Below are 17,037 nucleotides of genomic sequence, written 5' to 3' on the forward strand. Positions count from 1 at the left end.
AATAAACAGATGTATTTTCTCATCAAATTTCCACTAATTTCTATTACATGAATATTTGTTGAAGGGTATTTTAGGCATCCTATGTAGTCATACATTTTACAGAGGGAATTCACTCAAGTCAGCCGCATAAGTTGTGGTTTAAAAGTGTGCTTTATTGAAAAAGAACATGTGAATGGACTTTGAAACCTATCTTGGCATTATTCCCATGCAAATAATTTCCAGAGTAAAACTACAGTTTCTCTTCTCATGAGGAGTTTTTAGTAGACACAATAGTGCATGTCATCCCTTTATCACAAACATACACCTAAATAGAAAATATAGACATTTCATTCTGATTGTTATCATTGCTTTGGTACGATAATAATTTTGATAATAATAATTTTTATTAATAATAATTTTAACAATAATTTGGCAATTGCTTTGTGATTTTTCACCTACACTTATTTGTCGTAATGAATATTTCTCCTAATATTTGTTGTTTGTCTTGCAGAAGTTTTCTCTGATAACGAGGAGATGTTCCCCAAGGAGATCACCAAGTGGAGCTCCAATGAGCTGATGGACAAAATAGAAACAATAGAAGTTGATGAAGCCCAAGGTAGTGTAGGTTACTGCACACGGCCAGATAATGCTATGTCATCGACATACATACAAAATCTTCATCACTTATTATCAATCTTTATCACTTGATCACCTGAAATCATGTTGATTTCCATCCCTATTAATTTTGTAGCAAATGCTTCTGCTGCCTTGGATGGTTAGCACAATTGCTCCTCTTTATCCATACGTCCTTCTAAGGCTATTGACTGTTTGTCATGTGATTCTGAAACAAAGACCTCCTTATGTCTCATCTACACCAGTGGACTGGAGGAGTTTATAAAAGGCCTCATCTACAAATATTGATCGTATCTTATATAACATAGCAACTTACAGTGCAATGTACCATTTTTAAATCCTTCTCTTGATTCAGTCATAGACTGCGGTGTGGAAAGACTTATCATGGCCTTTGAGGATGTAGACACTGTACAGTGTGTCTGTTAATGTGACAAAATCTCCCATACAGTGTTACTGTAACAGGCAAACATATGAATGACTAACCGAGGAAGTGCTGTTTTGATGTAGTAACGGGTGGTCATCTTGGTTTGCTGGGTGCTAGAAGAAGGGATGTGGCGAGTGAAGGTGTGAGAAGTTCTCAGCGGCTGTTGATGGGAAGACTGTGAGAACTGGAATGTGTCAACTTTCCAGATGTGTTTTGGACTTTATTAAGCGTAATTGTTGTGACGTAAGACACACACTGGATAACTCCAATGGCATCCTCACCGCCACCGGCCGTTGTTTCTTTTCTCACTGAAGCAACGTTCCTTGGCATTCTCTCCTTAAAGCACAAAGGGGCAGTTGTGAAACGTGTGGCCCTTGATTCATTGTTGTCTTTTTTTAGAGCACTGACTCATGGACACTCCTGTGGTGAATGCAGGCTTTGTACTTTAGCTACTTTTAATTCCATATCTTTTATCTTCATGATAGCTTCCCGGTGTTGCTGGTTATCGTGGTCTGCAACTTTTGTGCCTGCCATGTTTCTTTGACGAGCATCTGGTGCTGGTTTTCCTCATACGGTTTACCAGGGGCGATTCTAGCTTTAGGGGTGCTGAGCAGCCAGAGTGCTGGCCGGCCAGGCAAGATAAATTTGGGGGGGTGGATCAAACCATTTTCGAAGCATGGGGGGGTGCTGTATTTTTGTTGTTAAAATATTACGTTTAAACCATATACTGGATATGGTTTTGACATTTCTTCAGCTTATTAAACATGGACATACAGTAAAAAATAAAAAATATCTTCAATTTTAGGGGTGCTGGGGTTCAATTTAGGGGTGCTGTAGCACCCCCAAAAATGGGCTAGAAACGCCTATGCGGTTGACGTTAACCTCAGTGTGACTTGAAATACAAATAAGCAGTTGTTTGTGGCGCATCATCTTGTCTATTCCAATATTTATAGACGGCTTGTACCAGGAGTCCGGTGGGGAGTACGCAGTCACGCGTGGCGAGGAGTCACAAATGGAGGTAGGTTTTCTTCACTATTTAAGACGCTTTTGCCAAATAATTTTTTGGTAACACTTTAGTATGGGGAACATAAAAACACTTAATTACTAGTGAATTAGTAATGATCAAGATGTCACTTTAGTATGGGGAACATATTCTAAGTAACAAAAACTTAATTTACAGTAATTTAACACTATGAACACTTGTAGTGTTGTGTGTTGTTATGTAAGAACAGAGCATATTCATTAAGTGTTAGTAAGGGAGAATAACTCTTCTTGTGGTACTACCACCTTATAAAGGCCATACTAAGCAAAGCATATTGAGATGGTACTACTAATAAGCAATACTTCTGAGGTTATAGAGGGAAAACTCATAGTTAATGGCTTACTGGTTGTATAATAAGGCCATGCAGAATACGGCATGACCAATTAAGAGCCAACATGTTGCTAATTTGCATGCTAATGAGCACCTAATTAATGGTGACTACGTTCCCCATACTAAAGTGTTACCAATTTTTTTTGCCCATGATGATGTTCATCTTAGCATTCTGACATCCTTACAGTGTTGACATGGTCCACCCTCTGCTGCAATAACCAAAGAAAATAAAGATCCCCCCCCCTTTTCTCCCCAATTGTACCTGACCAATTACCCCACTCTTCTGAGCCGTCCCGGTCGCTGCTCCGCCCCCCCTGCCGATCCGGGGAGGGCTGCAGACTACCACATGCCTCCTCCCATACATGTGGAGTCGCCAGCCGCTTCTTTTCACCTGACAGTGAGGACACGGCCACAGACACGGCCAACTGTGGCCATGGGACAGGGATGCCCGACCAAGCCGGAGGTAACGTGGGGATTCGAACCGGCGATCCCCGTGTTGGTATGCCTCTGAAAATGAAGAAAAACCAGAGCTTCTGGGTGTGGTCTGTTGCAGTTCCTCGAAGTGGCATCGAGCCATCACGTTTGCCAGACGGCCAGCTGCGCCTCTCCTTGGCCCGCTGTACTGACTTGGGTTTGGTTTAAAGCGCCTCTGAGCCAACGGAACATCACCTGGCCCATAAGAGGTAGAAACAAGAGCAAGCCAGAGGACATGTAAGAGAATCTAGAATGCTCTGGTTGATTGGCATAAAAACAGAACAGATAGGGAGGTGATATAGAATACAGACTCGTCGGGGCGTCCGGGTGGCGTAGCGGTCTATTCTGTTGCCTAACAGCTCAGGGGTCGCTGGTTCAAATCTCCACTTTACCTCCGGCTTGGTCGGGCGTCCCTACACACACAATTGGCTGTGTCTGCGGGTGGGAAGCCGGATGCGGGGATGTGTCCTGGTCACTGTACTAGCGCCTCCTCTGGTCGGTCGTTGCGCCTGTTCGGGGAGGGGGGAACTGGGGGGGAATAGCGTGATCTTCCAACGCGCTACATCCCCCTGGTGAAACTCCTCACTGTCAGGTGAAAAGAGGCGGCTGGTGACTCCACATGTATCAGAGGAGGCATGTGGTAGTCTACAGCCCTCCCCAGATCGGCAGAGGGGGTGGAGCAGTGAAGAGTGGGGTAATTGGCCAAGCACAATTGGGGAGACCCCGCCCCCCCCAAAAAAGAAAATAGACTTGTCCTTGGGATTTATTTAACCCGCCCAAGTTACATGTCTAGAAACTACGAGGCAGACACCAGTCACGTTGTTTTGCTGTCAGCCCAATGTCTTGTGTTTCCTCTTCCTCCTCCTCCTCCTCCTCCTCTTCGCTCCACCCTTTCCCCACCTCCTCTCCACTGTTCGCTCTGCTACCTTCACTCTTCTCACCGTTTCCTTCGGCCTTACCGCCTGACTCGCTCCCTGTCTGCCGTCCCTTGACCTGCAGGACGGCTCCTCTCGGCAGCATTTGCAGTCATCTAAGATTCATGCTTTGGTTCTGGTCCTGCACGGAGGCAACGTTCTCGACACTGGAACCGGTAAACAATGACGTCATCACACCCCCTCATCTGGAGCTCACACAGCAGGCCCGCTCGGAGACATGTCTAGCAGACTTGTTGTTGTTCCCCGCAGGTGAACAGAACAGCAAACAGGGGGACGTGAACACCCTGAGCGGGGTTTTCGAGACGGTGATGAGGGTCCACTACCCTGCAGCATTAGGTCGCATCGCCATTCGCCTGGTGCCCTGTCCCGCCGTGTGTGCAGATGCGTTCTCACTGGTCTCAAAGTAAGCGGTGCTGTTCCATCGTCAACACAGTCTTTATGTGCCTTGTGCAGACACTGTCAGTCTAACACACACACACACACACACACACACACACCATATTGTCTCTGTCCTGTGCAGCCTAAGCCCCTACAGCTACGATGAGGGATGCCTGTCCAACAGTCAAGACCACATCCCCCTCGCTGCCCTCCCCCTATTGGCTACCTCCGCACCCCAATACCAAGACGCCGTGGCAACGGTCATCCTGCGGGCCAATCAGGTGTACACAGACTTTATGAAATCTCTAGAGGGCGTGTCCTTCACTGGCCAGGTCAGTGTTTAACCCCAGGGGTCAAAGGTAACCCTTGTTTCTTGAGTCTTCATTAAACAGTGTTGTGTAAGACAAGGCTCTCTGCACACTTCTTCTGCAGGTTTGTGCAGAAACAGCGGCTCTCACATTTCTTCCTCGGAGGTTTAGAGGCATAAGCTTGTTCACACGTGTGTGTGTGTGTGCGTGTTGTGTGTTCTCCCGCAGGTGTGTGTGATCGGGGACTGTGTGGGGGGTATCCTCGGCTTCGATGCTCTGTGCAGCAGCTCGGTGACTGTGTCGGAGAGCCAGAACAGCAGCAGGAGGGGCAGCACCATCAGTGTTCAGGTGTCGAAACTCAGCTACGCTCCATCAGCCACCTGTCTTTAGACCGACCTTCTTCTCTTTCGCTTTCTTTCTATATGCAATTCAATGCACTTCAGCTCAGCTCGGCTCGGCTCGGCTCGGCTCGGCTCGGCTCAGCTCAGCTCAGCTCAGCTCAGCTCAGTTGAGCGAGTCTTCATTGTGTTGAACTTTATTCACTGTGCGTTGAAATTACAACGATCAGCTATTAGCGGAAACTGTGTTTCTGTCTGCCTGCGCGTCTCTCCTCCAGGACGCGGACTTGCTGTCTCCGGGTATAGTGATAAACAGCGTCTCCCCCTCCACCCGGACCCTGGAAGGAAGCCGCCACCTCAGCCGGAGCAACATCGACATCCCCCACAGCTCAGCACCGGACGACCCCAAGAAGCTGCTGCCTCGCAAACGCAGCGATTCCTCCACCTACGAGATGGACACCATCAAACACCACCAAGCCTTCCTCTCTAGGTTAGACATGTGCACTCTCCCTCTCTCTCTCTCCTCTCTCCCTCTCTCTCTCCCTCTCTCTCCCTCTCTCTCTCTCTCTCTCTCTCTCTCTCTCTCTCTCTCTCTCTCTCTGTCTCTCTGTCTCCCTCTCTCTCTCTCTCTCTCTCCCTCTCCCTCTCTCTCTCTCTCTCTCTCTCTCTCTCTCTCTCTCTCTCTCTCTCTCTCTCTCTCTCTCCCTCTCTCTCCCTCCCTCCCTCTCTCTCTCTCTCTCTCTCTCTCTCTCTCTCTCTCTCTCTCTCTCTCTCTCTCTCTCTCTCTCTCTCTCTCTCTCTCTCTCTCTCTCCCTCTCTCTCCCTCTCTCTCCCCCCCCCCTCTCTCTCTCCCTCTCGCTCTCTCTCTCTCTCTCCCTCTCTCTCCCTCTCTCTCTCCCTCTCTCTCTCTCTCTCTTTCTCTCTCTCCCTCTCTCTCTCCCCCCTCTCCCTACCTCTCTCTATCTCATTCTCTCTCTCTCATTCTTTCTCTGTTATTCTTTCTCTCTCACTCGCTCTCATTCTGCTTCTTTCTTTCTTTCATTCTCTCTCTCTCTTGCTCTCTCTCATTCTTTTTCTCTCATTCTTTCTCTGTCACTCGCTCTCATTCTGTCTCTCTCTCATTCTCTCATTCTGTCTCTTTCTCTTATTCTCTCATTCTGTCTTTCTCTCATTCTGTCTCTTTCTCTCTGTCTCTCATTCTTTCTCTGTCTTTTTCTTTCTCTCGCTCTTTCTTTTCATCTCTCATTCGTTCTCTCTCACTCGCTCTCATTCTGTCTCTTTCTTTCATTCTCTCTCTCATTCTTTTTCTCTCGCACTCTCATTCTGCTTGTTTCTTTCTTTCATTCTCTCTTTCTCTCTCTGTCTCTCATTCTTTCTCTGTCTTTCTCTTTCTCTCGCTCTTTCTTTTCATCTCTCATTCTTTCTCTCTCTCTTTCTCTCTTATTCTTTCCCTTTCTCGTACACACACACACACACACACACATGAGTGTGTTGTAATGTGCCAGTGTTGTGTGTTGGACCAGCCTCCAGGCCGGCGTGCTGCACGGGGAGTCGGGCTCACGGCGCTCCAGTAACAGCACCATGCAGGAGGGAGGCTCCCTGGGAAGATTTGACTTTGAAGTGACGGACTTGTTCCTGTTTGGCTGTCCTCTGGGCTTGGTACTGGCGCTCAGGAGGACGGTGGTGCCCTCGCTGGATGGTGAGGGTTGCTGTTTTCTTTAATGTATACATCTACACCAACCTATGTGTGTCCCCATCCGTCAGTACGGGAAGTGACCTGTTCTGTATGTCACTAGTCACAGCTAGTCACTAGTCACAACTAGTCACAGCTAGTTTAACTAGTCACTAGTCACAGCTAGTCACTAGTCATAACTAGTCACAGCTAGTCACTAGTCACAGCTAGTCACAGCTAGTCACTAGTCATTACTAGTCACTGGTCACGGCTAGTCACTGGTCACAGCTAGTCACTGGTCACAACTAGTCACAGCTAGTCACTAGTCATGACTAGTCACTAGTCTCAGCTAGTCAATAGTCATGACTAGTCACTAGTCACAGCTAGTCACTAGTCATGACTAATCACTGGTCACGGCTAGTCACTTGTCACAGCTAGTCACTAGTCACAACTAGTCACAGCTAGTCACTAGTCATAACTAGTCACAGCTAGTCACTAGTCATGACTAGTCAATAGTCATAACTAGTCACAGCTAATCACTAGTCATAACTAGTCCCTAGTCACAGCTAGTCACTAGTCATAACTATTCACAGCTAGTAACTATTCATAACTAGTCCCTAGTCACAGCTAGTCAGTAGTCACTTTACTGATGCTTTTGTTTACGTCTCACTAGATGAGCAAACTCCTTGAGATGCATCATTTGTAACCTGTGATGTGTGTAAAAGATTAAAAACGGGGGGGGGGGGGGCGGCACGGTGGCCCAGTGGTCAGCACTGTTGCCTCACAGCAAGAAGGTCGTGGGTTCGAACCCCAGGCCGTCCCAGGTCCTTTCTGTGTGGAGTTTGCATTTGACACGCATGCTAGGGCGTCCGGGTGGCGTGGCGGTCTAGTCCATTGCCTACCAACACGAGGATCGCCGGTTCGAATCCCCATGTTACCTCCGGCTTCGTTGGGCGTCCCTGCAGGCACAATGGGCCCTGTCTGCGGGTGGGAAGCCAGATGTGGGCATGTGTCCTGGTCGCTGCACTAGCGCCTCCTCTGGTCGATCGGGGCTCCAGTTTGGGGGGGAGGGGGAACTGGGGGGAATAGCGTGATCCTCCCACGCGCTACGTCCCCCTGGTGAAACTCCTCACTGTCAGGTGAAAAGACGCGGCCGGTGACTCCACATGTGTGGGAGGAGGGAGGAGGCATGTGGTAGTCTGCAGCCCTCCCCGGATCGGCAGAGGGGGTGGAGCAGAGACCAGGACGGCTCAGAAAATAGGGTAATTGGCCGGGTACAATTGGGGAGAAAAAGGAACCCCCCACCCCCCCCCCCCCCCAAAAAAAGAAAAAAGAAGAAGAACACACAAATTAAATCGGCTTTCTGCAAAGCTGAGGCCTTCTGGGGATTACAAGTGACTTTTCTACCGTCAGCGAGCGCCGCAGCGCCGCTGGCGGTAGAAAGACGCCGTGTCAAGTAAAAAAAGGCTTCACACTCAACACACAACCGTCGGTTCCTTGCAGGTTGTAGGTGAGAACAAAGTCTTATTCTTTCAGTATTTGTAATCGCCGGTGTTATTCCCTCCACCTGTGCAGTGTGCGCCCTCCGCCCGGCCTGTCAGCAGGTGTATAACCTGTTCCACCCCGCTGACCCGTCCGCCTCCCGCCTGGAGCCTTGTCTGGAAAAGAGGTTTCACCTCCTGCCCCCCTGCAACGTCCCGCGCTACCAACGCTTTCCTCTAGGGGACGGACACTCTGCATTGCTGGGTGGGTTAGTGAACACACACACACACACACACACTGTGTGCACAAAGTCAGGAGTGGCAGCAGTCGTGCAGGACTAGACTACTTTGAGCTCTGCTGTATGATAGTGAGTCCATGTCACCTGTTTCTGCCATGTGGCCTTTGTTTCTGTCTCTCTCTTCTGCCCCCTCCCCCCCCTCCAAACCTAACCACACCCCCATTTTCCTCCCCAGTTGAGACCATGCAGAGCCACCCTCACCTCCTGATGGAGTCTGGGGGTGCGGCACCTCACCGTGGCCAGAAGAGCATCATGAGTGAGACCTCCATCCCCGTGCCAGTGGTCAACTGGCAGGCCTCGCAGCCCCCCGCCGAGCGTGTGTACCTCCATTGTTGTGTCTGCTGTCCATGCATCACACTTTTCTGGTCCTGTCTGGTTCTGGCCCTCTGCCCTCTCTCTCGTCTTCTGTTAACACAGCGTCCCATTTACTTTACGGGCCACCTTTTTCTTTCATGCCGGCTCATCATTTCAGTGTAAAGAGAACAAATAGGGCGGCACGGTGGCGCAGTGGTTAGCGCGGCCGCCTCACAGCAAGAAGGTCCCGGGTTCGAGCCCCGGGGTAGTCCAACCTTGGGGGGGGTCGTCCCGGGTCGTCCTCTGTGTGGAGTTTGCATGTTCTCCCCGTGTCTGTGTGGGGTTTTCTCCGGATGCTCCGGTCCAAAGACATGTAGGTCAGGTGACTCGGCCGTACTAAACTGTCCCTAGGTATGAATGTGTGTGTGTGTGGGCCCTGTGTGATGGTCTGGCGGCCTGTCCAGGGTGTGTCCCCGCCTGCTGCCCAATGACTGCTGGGATAGGCTCCAGCATCCCCGCGACCCTGACAGGCGGACTGGATAATAGATGGATGGATGGATGGATGGATGGAGAAAAACAGACTTCCTGCTCTCTTTGTCATTTACCTCCCTCCATAGCAGATGTTCTTCACACTCACTGTGGTGTTTTTGTTGACGGTCTGTTCCCATCATCCCCTGCTCCAGGGGTTCCTCACCTGCAGAGCCACCGGAGAGCCAGTGAGGCCAGCATAGCCAGCCAAGTGTCCGGCTTGGCAGATTCTTACACTGCCTCAATCATCGCTGCTGGTAAGTGGACCTCTCACCTCCACAAGTATTTGGACATCTGGGTCAAGTTACGTAGAACCAGCCACTGTCAGAACTTCCGCAATTCAGTACCTCCACCTTTGGCACACGAACTGAGAGTTGACATTTATATTTTGATTTGATTTTTATTTCCTCCCTCCACACATGCTGTCAGCACACAGCCCTGGCGGCAGCCAGGCTACAAGGCCCAGCCTGCTGTCTCAGCTGGCCTTCCCCTACAGTAAACTGGCATCCCGGAGCCCATCCCCTCTGTTGCGCAAGAAAATCCATCCCGACTTTCCAAGGCCGAGCGGCGTGAAATCTGAGCCGAGCTCGGACATCAGCCCCGACACGACCTCTGACCTCACCGATGTCCCCTCTGACATCACAGACACCCACTCTGCCCCCTCGTCTCCAGGGGTGACGAGGAACATAGAGCAAGGTATCCTGGGGTCTGTAGTGATTCGCTGTGAGGGGAAGGATGCTAGCCCCGTTCTCGTTCCCCGTGATCCCTCCTTCCTTCCCCGATGCAGATATTTCGCAGATTAACGCCCAAACTACCCAAGCAGCCCTCCTCGTATCCCTTCTCCTCAGCTCAGCCGCAGTGTCTCCCCTGCCTCTGTCCCATCCCTTTGCAAGACGACAAGAAATGTGCTCGACAATTTGGCGGCGGTTTGGCTTTAGACAAGTCTCCAGTTTCATCCCTGTTGTTCCTAGTTCTGATCCTTCACACGCCTCCCCGCTGAAACCCTTGAAGGTTTTTTGTTAAACTGCTTCATTTTATTTCTGTACTGAACTGGTCCACGTTATATAAGTAGGACACGGGGCGTCTGGGTAACGTAGCGGTCTACCCCGTTGCCTACCGACACGGGGATTGGGTGGGAAGCCGGATGTGGGTATGTGTCCTGGTCGCTGCACTAGCGCCTCCTCTGGTCAGTCGGGCACCTGTTTGGGGGGGGGGCTGGGGGGAATAGCGTGATCCTCCCACGCGCTACGATCCCCCCGGGGAAACTCCTCACTGTCAGGCGAAAAGAAGCGGCTGGTGACTCCACGTGTATGGGAGGAGGCACGTGGTAGTCTGTAGCCCTCCCCGGATCAGCAGAGGGGGCGGAGCAGCGACCGGGACGGCTCAGAAGAGTGGGCTAACTAGCCAAGTATAATTGGGGAGAAAAGGGGGGGAAAATGCCCCCAAAAAAAGTAGGACATACTGTACATGTGTTGTAGGGTTGTAATCTGTCCCACCTCCCGTCTGTGTTGCAGTTGCGTCTCGCTGGTGGGGCAGTAAGAGGATGGACTTTGCGCTCTACTGCCCGGATGCCCTGACAGCCTTTCCCACGGTGGCCCTCCCTCATCTCTTCCACGCCTCCTACTGGGAGTCCACGGACGTGGTGTCTTTCTTGCTGAGACAGGTGCGGAGGGACGCTCTGTGAACGAGGCGTAGGGGTAAGGTGACGCGTGGGCGGGCCGGAGACTGACAATGCGTGTTTCTCTAGGTGATGAGACACGAGAACTCCGGCGTTTTAGAGCTGGACGGCAAAGAGGTGTCGGAATTCACTCCATCCAAACCCCGCGAGAAGTGGCTCCGGAAGAGGACTCACGTCAAGATCCGAGTGAGGCGCCTTTACTTTCTTGTCACTTCAGTGTAGTGAAATCATGTTGGCAAGTTGGCGACTCCTTTACTATGGCCCTTCTGATGGAGGGGCGTTGGTAATCGGGCGTCCGGGTGGCGTGGCGGTCTATTCCGTTGCCTACCAACACGGGGATCGCCGGATCGAATCCCCGTGTTGCCTCCGGCTTGGTCGGGAGCCCCTACAGACACAAGTGGCCGTGTCTGCGGGTGGGAAGCCGGATGTGGGTTATGTGTCCTGGTCGCCGCACTAGCGCCCTCCTGTGGTCGGTCGGGGCGCCTGTTTGGTGGGAGTGGGGGGAATAGCGCGATCCTCCCACGTGCCACGTCCCCCTGGTGAAACTCCTCACTGTCAGGTGAAAAGAAGCGGCTGGTGACTCCACATGTATGGGAGGAGGCAGGTGGTAGTCTGCAGCCCTCCCCGGATCAGCAGAGACCGGGATGGCTCGGAGAGCAGGGTAATTGGCCAAATACCATTGGGGAGAAAAAGGGAGGACCCCCCCCCCCAGAAAAAGCAGCTGATCATGTTGTGTGTTGCCGAGACATGGCAGCAGGAGACTGACTGGCTGTTTTGTGTGGCTGTGTGTGTGTGTGGTTGTGTGTCAGAATGTGACAGCTAACCACCGTGTGAACGATGCCGTATTCGCAGAGGACGGAGCCCAGATGGTGACGGGACGCTTCATGTACGGTCCTCTGGACATGGTCACCCTTACCGGGGAGAAGGTGATGACGCAATCAGCTGTCATGATTTGAACGAGATTTGCATAATTGAATAAGTTAAATTCAACTTTTTATTTTTTTAAATTTTTTTCCCATTGTCACTATTATCCCATTTTGCCTGAATGTATTCTTGTCTCTCAACACATCTGTAAGTTCTCCCCTTTCTGATAGAGAACCTCATCGGCGCCCCCTGCTGGCGCCGTGTTAACGTGCAAGCGATGACTACATAATGAAGCATTGCTGATTAACTCTGACTAATCAATAACTCGTCATCCCTTCTTTATTACCTCCATGCTACTAGTCTTGTCCCTGTGAGTAAAGTAGTGCATCGTACTGAGCTGCTACTGGCAACCCAGCATTACTTCATTAGTCGCCATTAATTAACCACTTAGTGACGTGTGGCTGATTTTGTGTTCAAGCGGAGCGCAAAGTTGTGTGCTTGTGTGCACAACTCGGGAATCAGGAACGTTTATTTGCCGTTTCGATCCATGCAGCTGCACACATGAAATGACGCGAAATGCCGTTTCCCCAGCCCACAACGCAAAGACAACAACACATCCACACTACAAAAACACACATCCACACCACAAAAACACACATCCACACTACAAAAACACACATTCACACTACAAAAAAGAAACATCCAAACTACAAAAACACATCCACACTACAAAAACACACATCCACACCACAAAAACACACATCCCCACTACAAAAACACACATCCAAACTACAAAAACACACTTCCAAACTACAAAACCCACATCCACACTACAAAAATACATATCCACACTACAAAAACACACATCCAGACTACAAAAACCTACCAAACTACAAAAACACACTTCCAAACTACAAAACACACATCCAGACTACAAAAACACACATCCAGACTACAAAAACACACATCCAAACTACAAAAACACACTTCCACACTACAAAAACACACATCCAAACTACAAAAACACACTTCCACACTACAAAAACACACATCCAGACTACAAAAACACACATCCAGACTACAAAAACACATATCCAGACTGCAAAAACACACATCCAGACTACAAAAACACATATCCAGACTACAAAAACACACATCAAAACTACAAAAACACACAACCACACTACAAAAACACACATCCAACCTACAAAAACACACATCCAAACTACAAAAAACACATCCAAACTACAAAAACACACATCCAGACTACAAAAACACACATCCAGACTACAAAAACACACATCTAAACTACAAAAGCACACATCCAGACTACAAAAACACACATCCAGACTACAAAACACACATCTAAACTACAAAAACACACACCCACACTACAAAAACACATATCCAGACTACAAAAACACACATCCAGTCTACAAAAACACACATCCAAACTACAAAAACACACTTCCAAACTACAAAACACATATCCACACTACAAAAACACACATCCAGTCTACAAAAACACACTTCCAAACTACAAAACACACATCCACACTACAAAAACACACTTCCAAACTACAAAAACACACATCCAACCTACAAAAACACACATCCAGACTACAAAAACACACATCTACACTACAAAAACACACATCCACACTGCAAAAACACACATCCACAGTACAAAACCACACTTCCACACTACAAAAATAAACATCCAAACTACAAAAACACACATCCAAACTACAAAAACAAGTAATGCTGTAATCTAGTAACAACTGAGTATGAGGCACTACTTAACTTGAAAGGGCGCAAACATACTAATTAATATGGAGGAAAGGAGGAAGTAATTTGACTTTTTCTTGGTCACGTGCCGTTCAGCACGCGAGTCGCAGTTCGTCAGGGACGAGTCGTTAAGGAGGTGGTGCTGAGGCAGATTCAGAGATCCGGGACCTGATCGTTAGATACTGGTTCAGTAATGTGCCGTCTAACAGTCTGTGCTAAAGTAACTATCATTATCCGCTATTTAGAACTCGATTCAGACTTGTTCACAAACGACTCGGTAATTATCCGCTAACGAAGTGTTCGTCTGTGATGTATCCACTACTCTTCGCGAGGCAACTCGTCAGGAATAACGAAATAAACGATTGGCTTTAACGAGTTGGGCTGCTGAAAGTTTTTGAGTTCGTTCCCCCGTCGTGGTGAGGAAATGTTTGCCTTCCTCACTGCAGGTGGATGTCCATATCATGACCCAGCCTCCGTCGGGGGAGTGGGTGCACTTCGGCACCGAGCAAACCAACAGCAGCGGCCGCATTTCATACGCCATCCCCGAGAGGAGCAGGCTGGGTCTTGGGGTGTATCCTGTCAAAATGGTGGTCAGGTCAGTTCGTTCGAAGCTTCTCGCAACATTGTATCCTCCCCTTTCGTAGTAACGCGTCTGACTGTCCTCGCCGGCCTCTGTCGTTTCAGGGGAGACCACACGTTCGCAGACAGCTATCTCACTGTCCTGCCACCGGGGACGGAGTTTGTGGTCTTCAGTATCGACGGGTCATTTGCTGCCAGTGTATCTATCATGGGCAGCGACCCCAAGGTTCGAGCCGGAGCTGTGGATGTGGTTAGGTAAGAAACGTACTCTCGGCCAACTCTCTAGAGCAGTGTTTCTCAACCCAGTCCTCAAGAAACCCCTATCCTGCATATTGTAACGTGCATGGATAAGACACGCTGGCCGCTGGTTGGCGGGTCTGAGCCTTTAGTCGAGCGGTTAGCGATGTCTCCTGCGGTGCGGGCGGTACGGGTTCGCTTCCCGGCCGCGGCAGTTCCCCCGAATTCGCTACAATATTTTCTTTGCAACCCTGAACAGGTGCCTGTTTGTAGCCATTCAACCAATCAGCAATGAATTTTGTCAGACGTTGCACACCTTGCATAATTAAGTGCTGCGAGATGATTGGTGGAGTAAGTACAAGCAGGGCTACCTATGCAGGGTTACAATGAAAATCTGCAGGATAGGGGGTCCTTGGGGACTGGGTTGAGAACCACTGCTCTAGAGCAACGTGTAGCTTTACTCTGCTGCCCTACACACACACACACAAACATGCCACCCGGCCACTCGGAGGCTACGTCATCAGAGACACGAGCAGTCCATGATAGTGACTGTTGCTCTTAAAGCGTGGATAATCCCCACCCACCCCCCTCCTTTTTCTCCCCAATTGTATCCGGCCAATTACCCCACTCTTCCGAGCCGTCCCGGTCTCTGCTCCGCCCCCTCTGCCGATCCGGGGAGGGCTGCAGACTACCACATGCCTCCTCCCATACATGTGGAGTCGCCGGCCCCTTCCTTTCACCTGACAGTGAGGAGTTTCGCCAGGGGGGATGGAGCGCGTGAGAGGATCACGCTATTCCCCCCAGTTCCCCCTCCCCCCCAAAACAGGCGCCCCGATCAACCCGGCGATCCCCGTGTTGGTAGGCAACGGGATAGACCGCCACGCCACCCAAAGAGTGGATCATTTGAACAGTTTCACAGCCGAGACAGATAAAGGCGCACGGGTCGGACCCTTTAGTCGACTGGTTAACGGTGTCGCTTGCGGAGCGGGAGACACGGGTTCGCGTCCCGGCCGTGGCGACAGTCTCCCAGACTGCCCCCCCCCCGAATTCGCTACAGTATCATGACGGGCAAATAAAGTCCAAAACAGATGTAAACAACCGTTCACACGCCGCGGGTGGTGTTACCGAGTACGGCGGTGCGTGATGCCCGTGTTCCGGGCTTGGTTGGATTTGTCTGCACCACACCCAGGGCTCACGTGTTGGCCTTCTGTGTGTTTGTGTCAGGCACTGGCAGGACCTCGGCTACCTGATAGTGTACGTGACGGGTCGTCCGGACATGCAGAAGCAGCGTGTGGTGGCCTGGCTCTTCCAGCACAACTTCCCCCATGGCGTCGTCTCCTTTTGTGACGGTCTCGTCCACGACCCACTCCGCCACAAGGCCAACTTCCTGAAATCTCTCATCTGCGAGGTATGAGCATTGTAAACTGTGTGTTGATGGCTGAGGTCACCGTGGCGTGGCACGTTTCAATAAGTACAATCATGTCTGCACGGTTTCCAAAAACTGATCCCTTTGTAGGCCCACATGAAGATTTTTGCTGCCTACGGCTCCACGAAGGACATCTCCGTGTATTCTTCTATCGGCCTGCCTCCATCACACATCTACATCGTGGGGAGGCCAACAAAAAAGATGCAGCACCAGTGCCAGGTACTTGAACAGAATCCGATAACAGAACACATACTCGTATCCCAGTAGCGTGGCGGTCTATTCCGTTGCCTACCAACACGGGGATCGCCGGTTCGAATCTCCGTGTTGCCTCCGGCCTGGTCGGGCGTCCCTGCAGACACAATTGACCGTGTCTGCGGGTGGGAAGCCGGATGTGGGTATGTGTCCTGGTTGTTGAACTAGCGCCTCCTCTGGTCGGGGGGGGAACTGGGGGGGAATAGCGTGATCCTCCCCTGGCGAAACTCCTCACCGTCAGGTGAAAAGAAGCGGCTGGTGACTCCACATGTATGGGAGGAGGCATGTGGTAGTCTGCAGCCCTCCCCGGATCAGCAGAAGCGGTGGAGCAGCGACCGGGACGGCTTGGAAGAGTGGGGTAATTGGCCAAGTACAACTGGGGAGAAAAGGGGGAGGGGGGGAAATAATGGTATCCTAAATGCTATTAGCGTAATGATTGACTGATTGATTAATATGCTATTTACTTTGTGGCTGATCCAATACATGTTCTCCCAGTTCATCCCAGATGGCTATGCTACCCACCTCTCGCAGTTGGAGTACAGCCAGAAGTCTTGCCCTGCCAAGTCTGCCAGCACCCGCATGGTACTCCGCAAGGGCAGTTTTGGACTGGGGGCGGCCGGGGGAGACTTTCTACGCAAGCGCAACCACATTTTCCGCACCATTTCCTCTCAGCCCGGAGGACCACCGGGCTCCGGAAGCTCCAACCAGCCAGCAAGGACAGAGCGTGCCCTGAGCCAGTGTGACGTGGAGCGCGAGAAGGGGGCTGGGGCAGCCACCCAGAGGAGCATCAGCGTAACAGCGGGGTGCTGGGGTCGCAGCGGAAGCACCAAGGAGGGAAGTGGAGGACTACTCAGCCCCAAGTAGAGCTCAAACGGATCTACTGAAGGGAGGACCAAGCCTGAACCGCCAGGATCTCAGGACTGATTCAAAGAAAGGGGACACACGTAAGGAAGCAAGGAACGATCCAGGATGGTTGGAGATGTACACCAGGACTAGTTGGAGGCACAGCATGGACACGGACTTGATGGACTGGGACGATGTCAGAATCGATGGATGACAAGTGCGAGGTGCAGGGGGAGGGGGGAGGTAGCAAGGCCA

The 17,037-nt window shown here is 50.7% G+C and overlaps 1 protein-coding gene across 1 annotated transcript in view; it reads left to right on the plus strand.

The window, feature by feature from the left end:
• LOC130121744 (membrane-associated phosphatidylinositol transfer protein 2-like) overlaps positions 1 to 16,819 on the plus strand; it is a 39,373-nt gene extending 22,554 nt beyond the window's left edge. Inside the window, exons 7-25 of the mRNA XM_056290620.1 lie at positions 491 to 595; positions 1,990 to 2,054; positions 3,882 to 3,972; positions 4,067 to 4,220; positions 4,338 to 4,527; positions 4,732 to 4,851; positions 5,120 to 5,331; positions 6,365 to 6,540; positions 8,089 to 8,259; positions 8,469 to 8,624; positions 9,205 to 9,372; positions 10,630 to 10,778; positions 10,863 to 10,979; positions 11,603 to 11,719; positions 13,892 to 14,040; positions 14,130 to 14,279; positions 15,486 to 15,669; positions 15,778 to 15,906; positions 16,435 to 16,819. Of these exons, the coding sequence (XP_056146595.1) occupies positions 491 to 595; positions 1,990 to 2,054; positions 3,882 to 3,972; positions 4,067 to 4,220; positions 4,338 to 4,527; positions 4,732 to 4,851; positions 5,120 to 5,331; positions 6,365 to 6,540; positions 8,089 to 8,259; positions 8,469 to 8,624; positions 9,205 to 9,372; positions 10,630 to 10,778; positions 10,863 to 10,979; positions 11,603 to 11,719; positions 13,892 to 14,040; positions 14,130 to 14,279; positions 15,486 to 15,669; positions 15,778 to 15,906; positions 16,435 to 16,803 (2,972 nt within the window). The 3' untranslated portion in view covers positions 16,804 to 16,819. The remainder of the gene's footprint in view (positions 1 to 490; positions 596 to 1,989; positions 2,055 to 3,881; positions 3,973 to 4,066; positions 4,221 to 4,337; positions 4,528 to 4,731; positions 4,852 to 5,119; positions 5,332 to 6,364; positions 6,541 to 8,088; positions 8,260 to 8,468; positions 8,625 to 9,204; positions 9,373 to 10,629; positions 10,779 to 10,862; positions 10,980 to 11,602; positions 11,720 to 13,891; positions 14,041 to 14,129; positions 14,280 to 15,485; positions 15,670 to 15,777; positions 15,907 to 16,434) is intronic.
• The last annotated feature ends 218 nt before the right edge of the window (positions 16,820 to 17,037 follow it).

This window comes from Lampris incognitus, chromosome 12 (genome assembly GCF_029633865.1).
Source record: "Lampris incognitus isolate fLamInc1 chromosome 12, fLamInc1.hap2, whole genome shotgun sequence".
Classification (NCBI taxonomy): domain Eukaryota; kingdom Metazoa; phylum Chordata; class Actinopteri; order Lampriformes; family Lampridae; genus Lampris; species Lampris incognitus.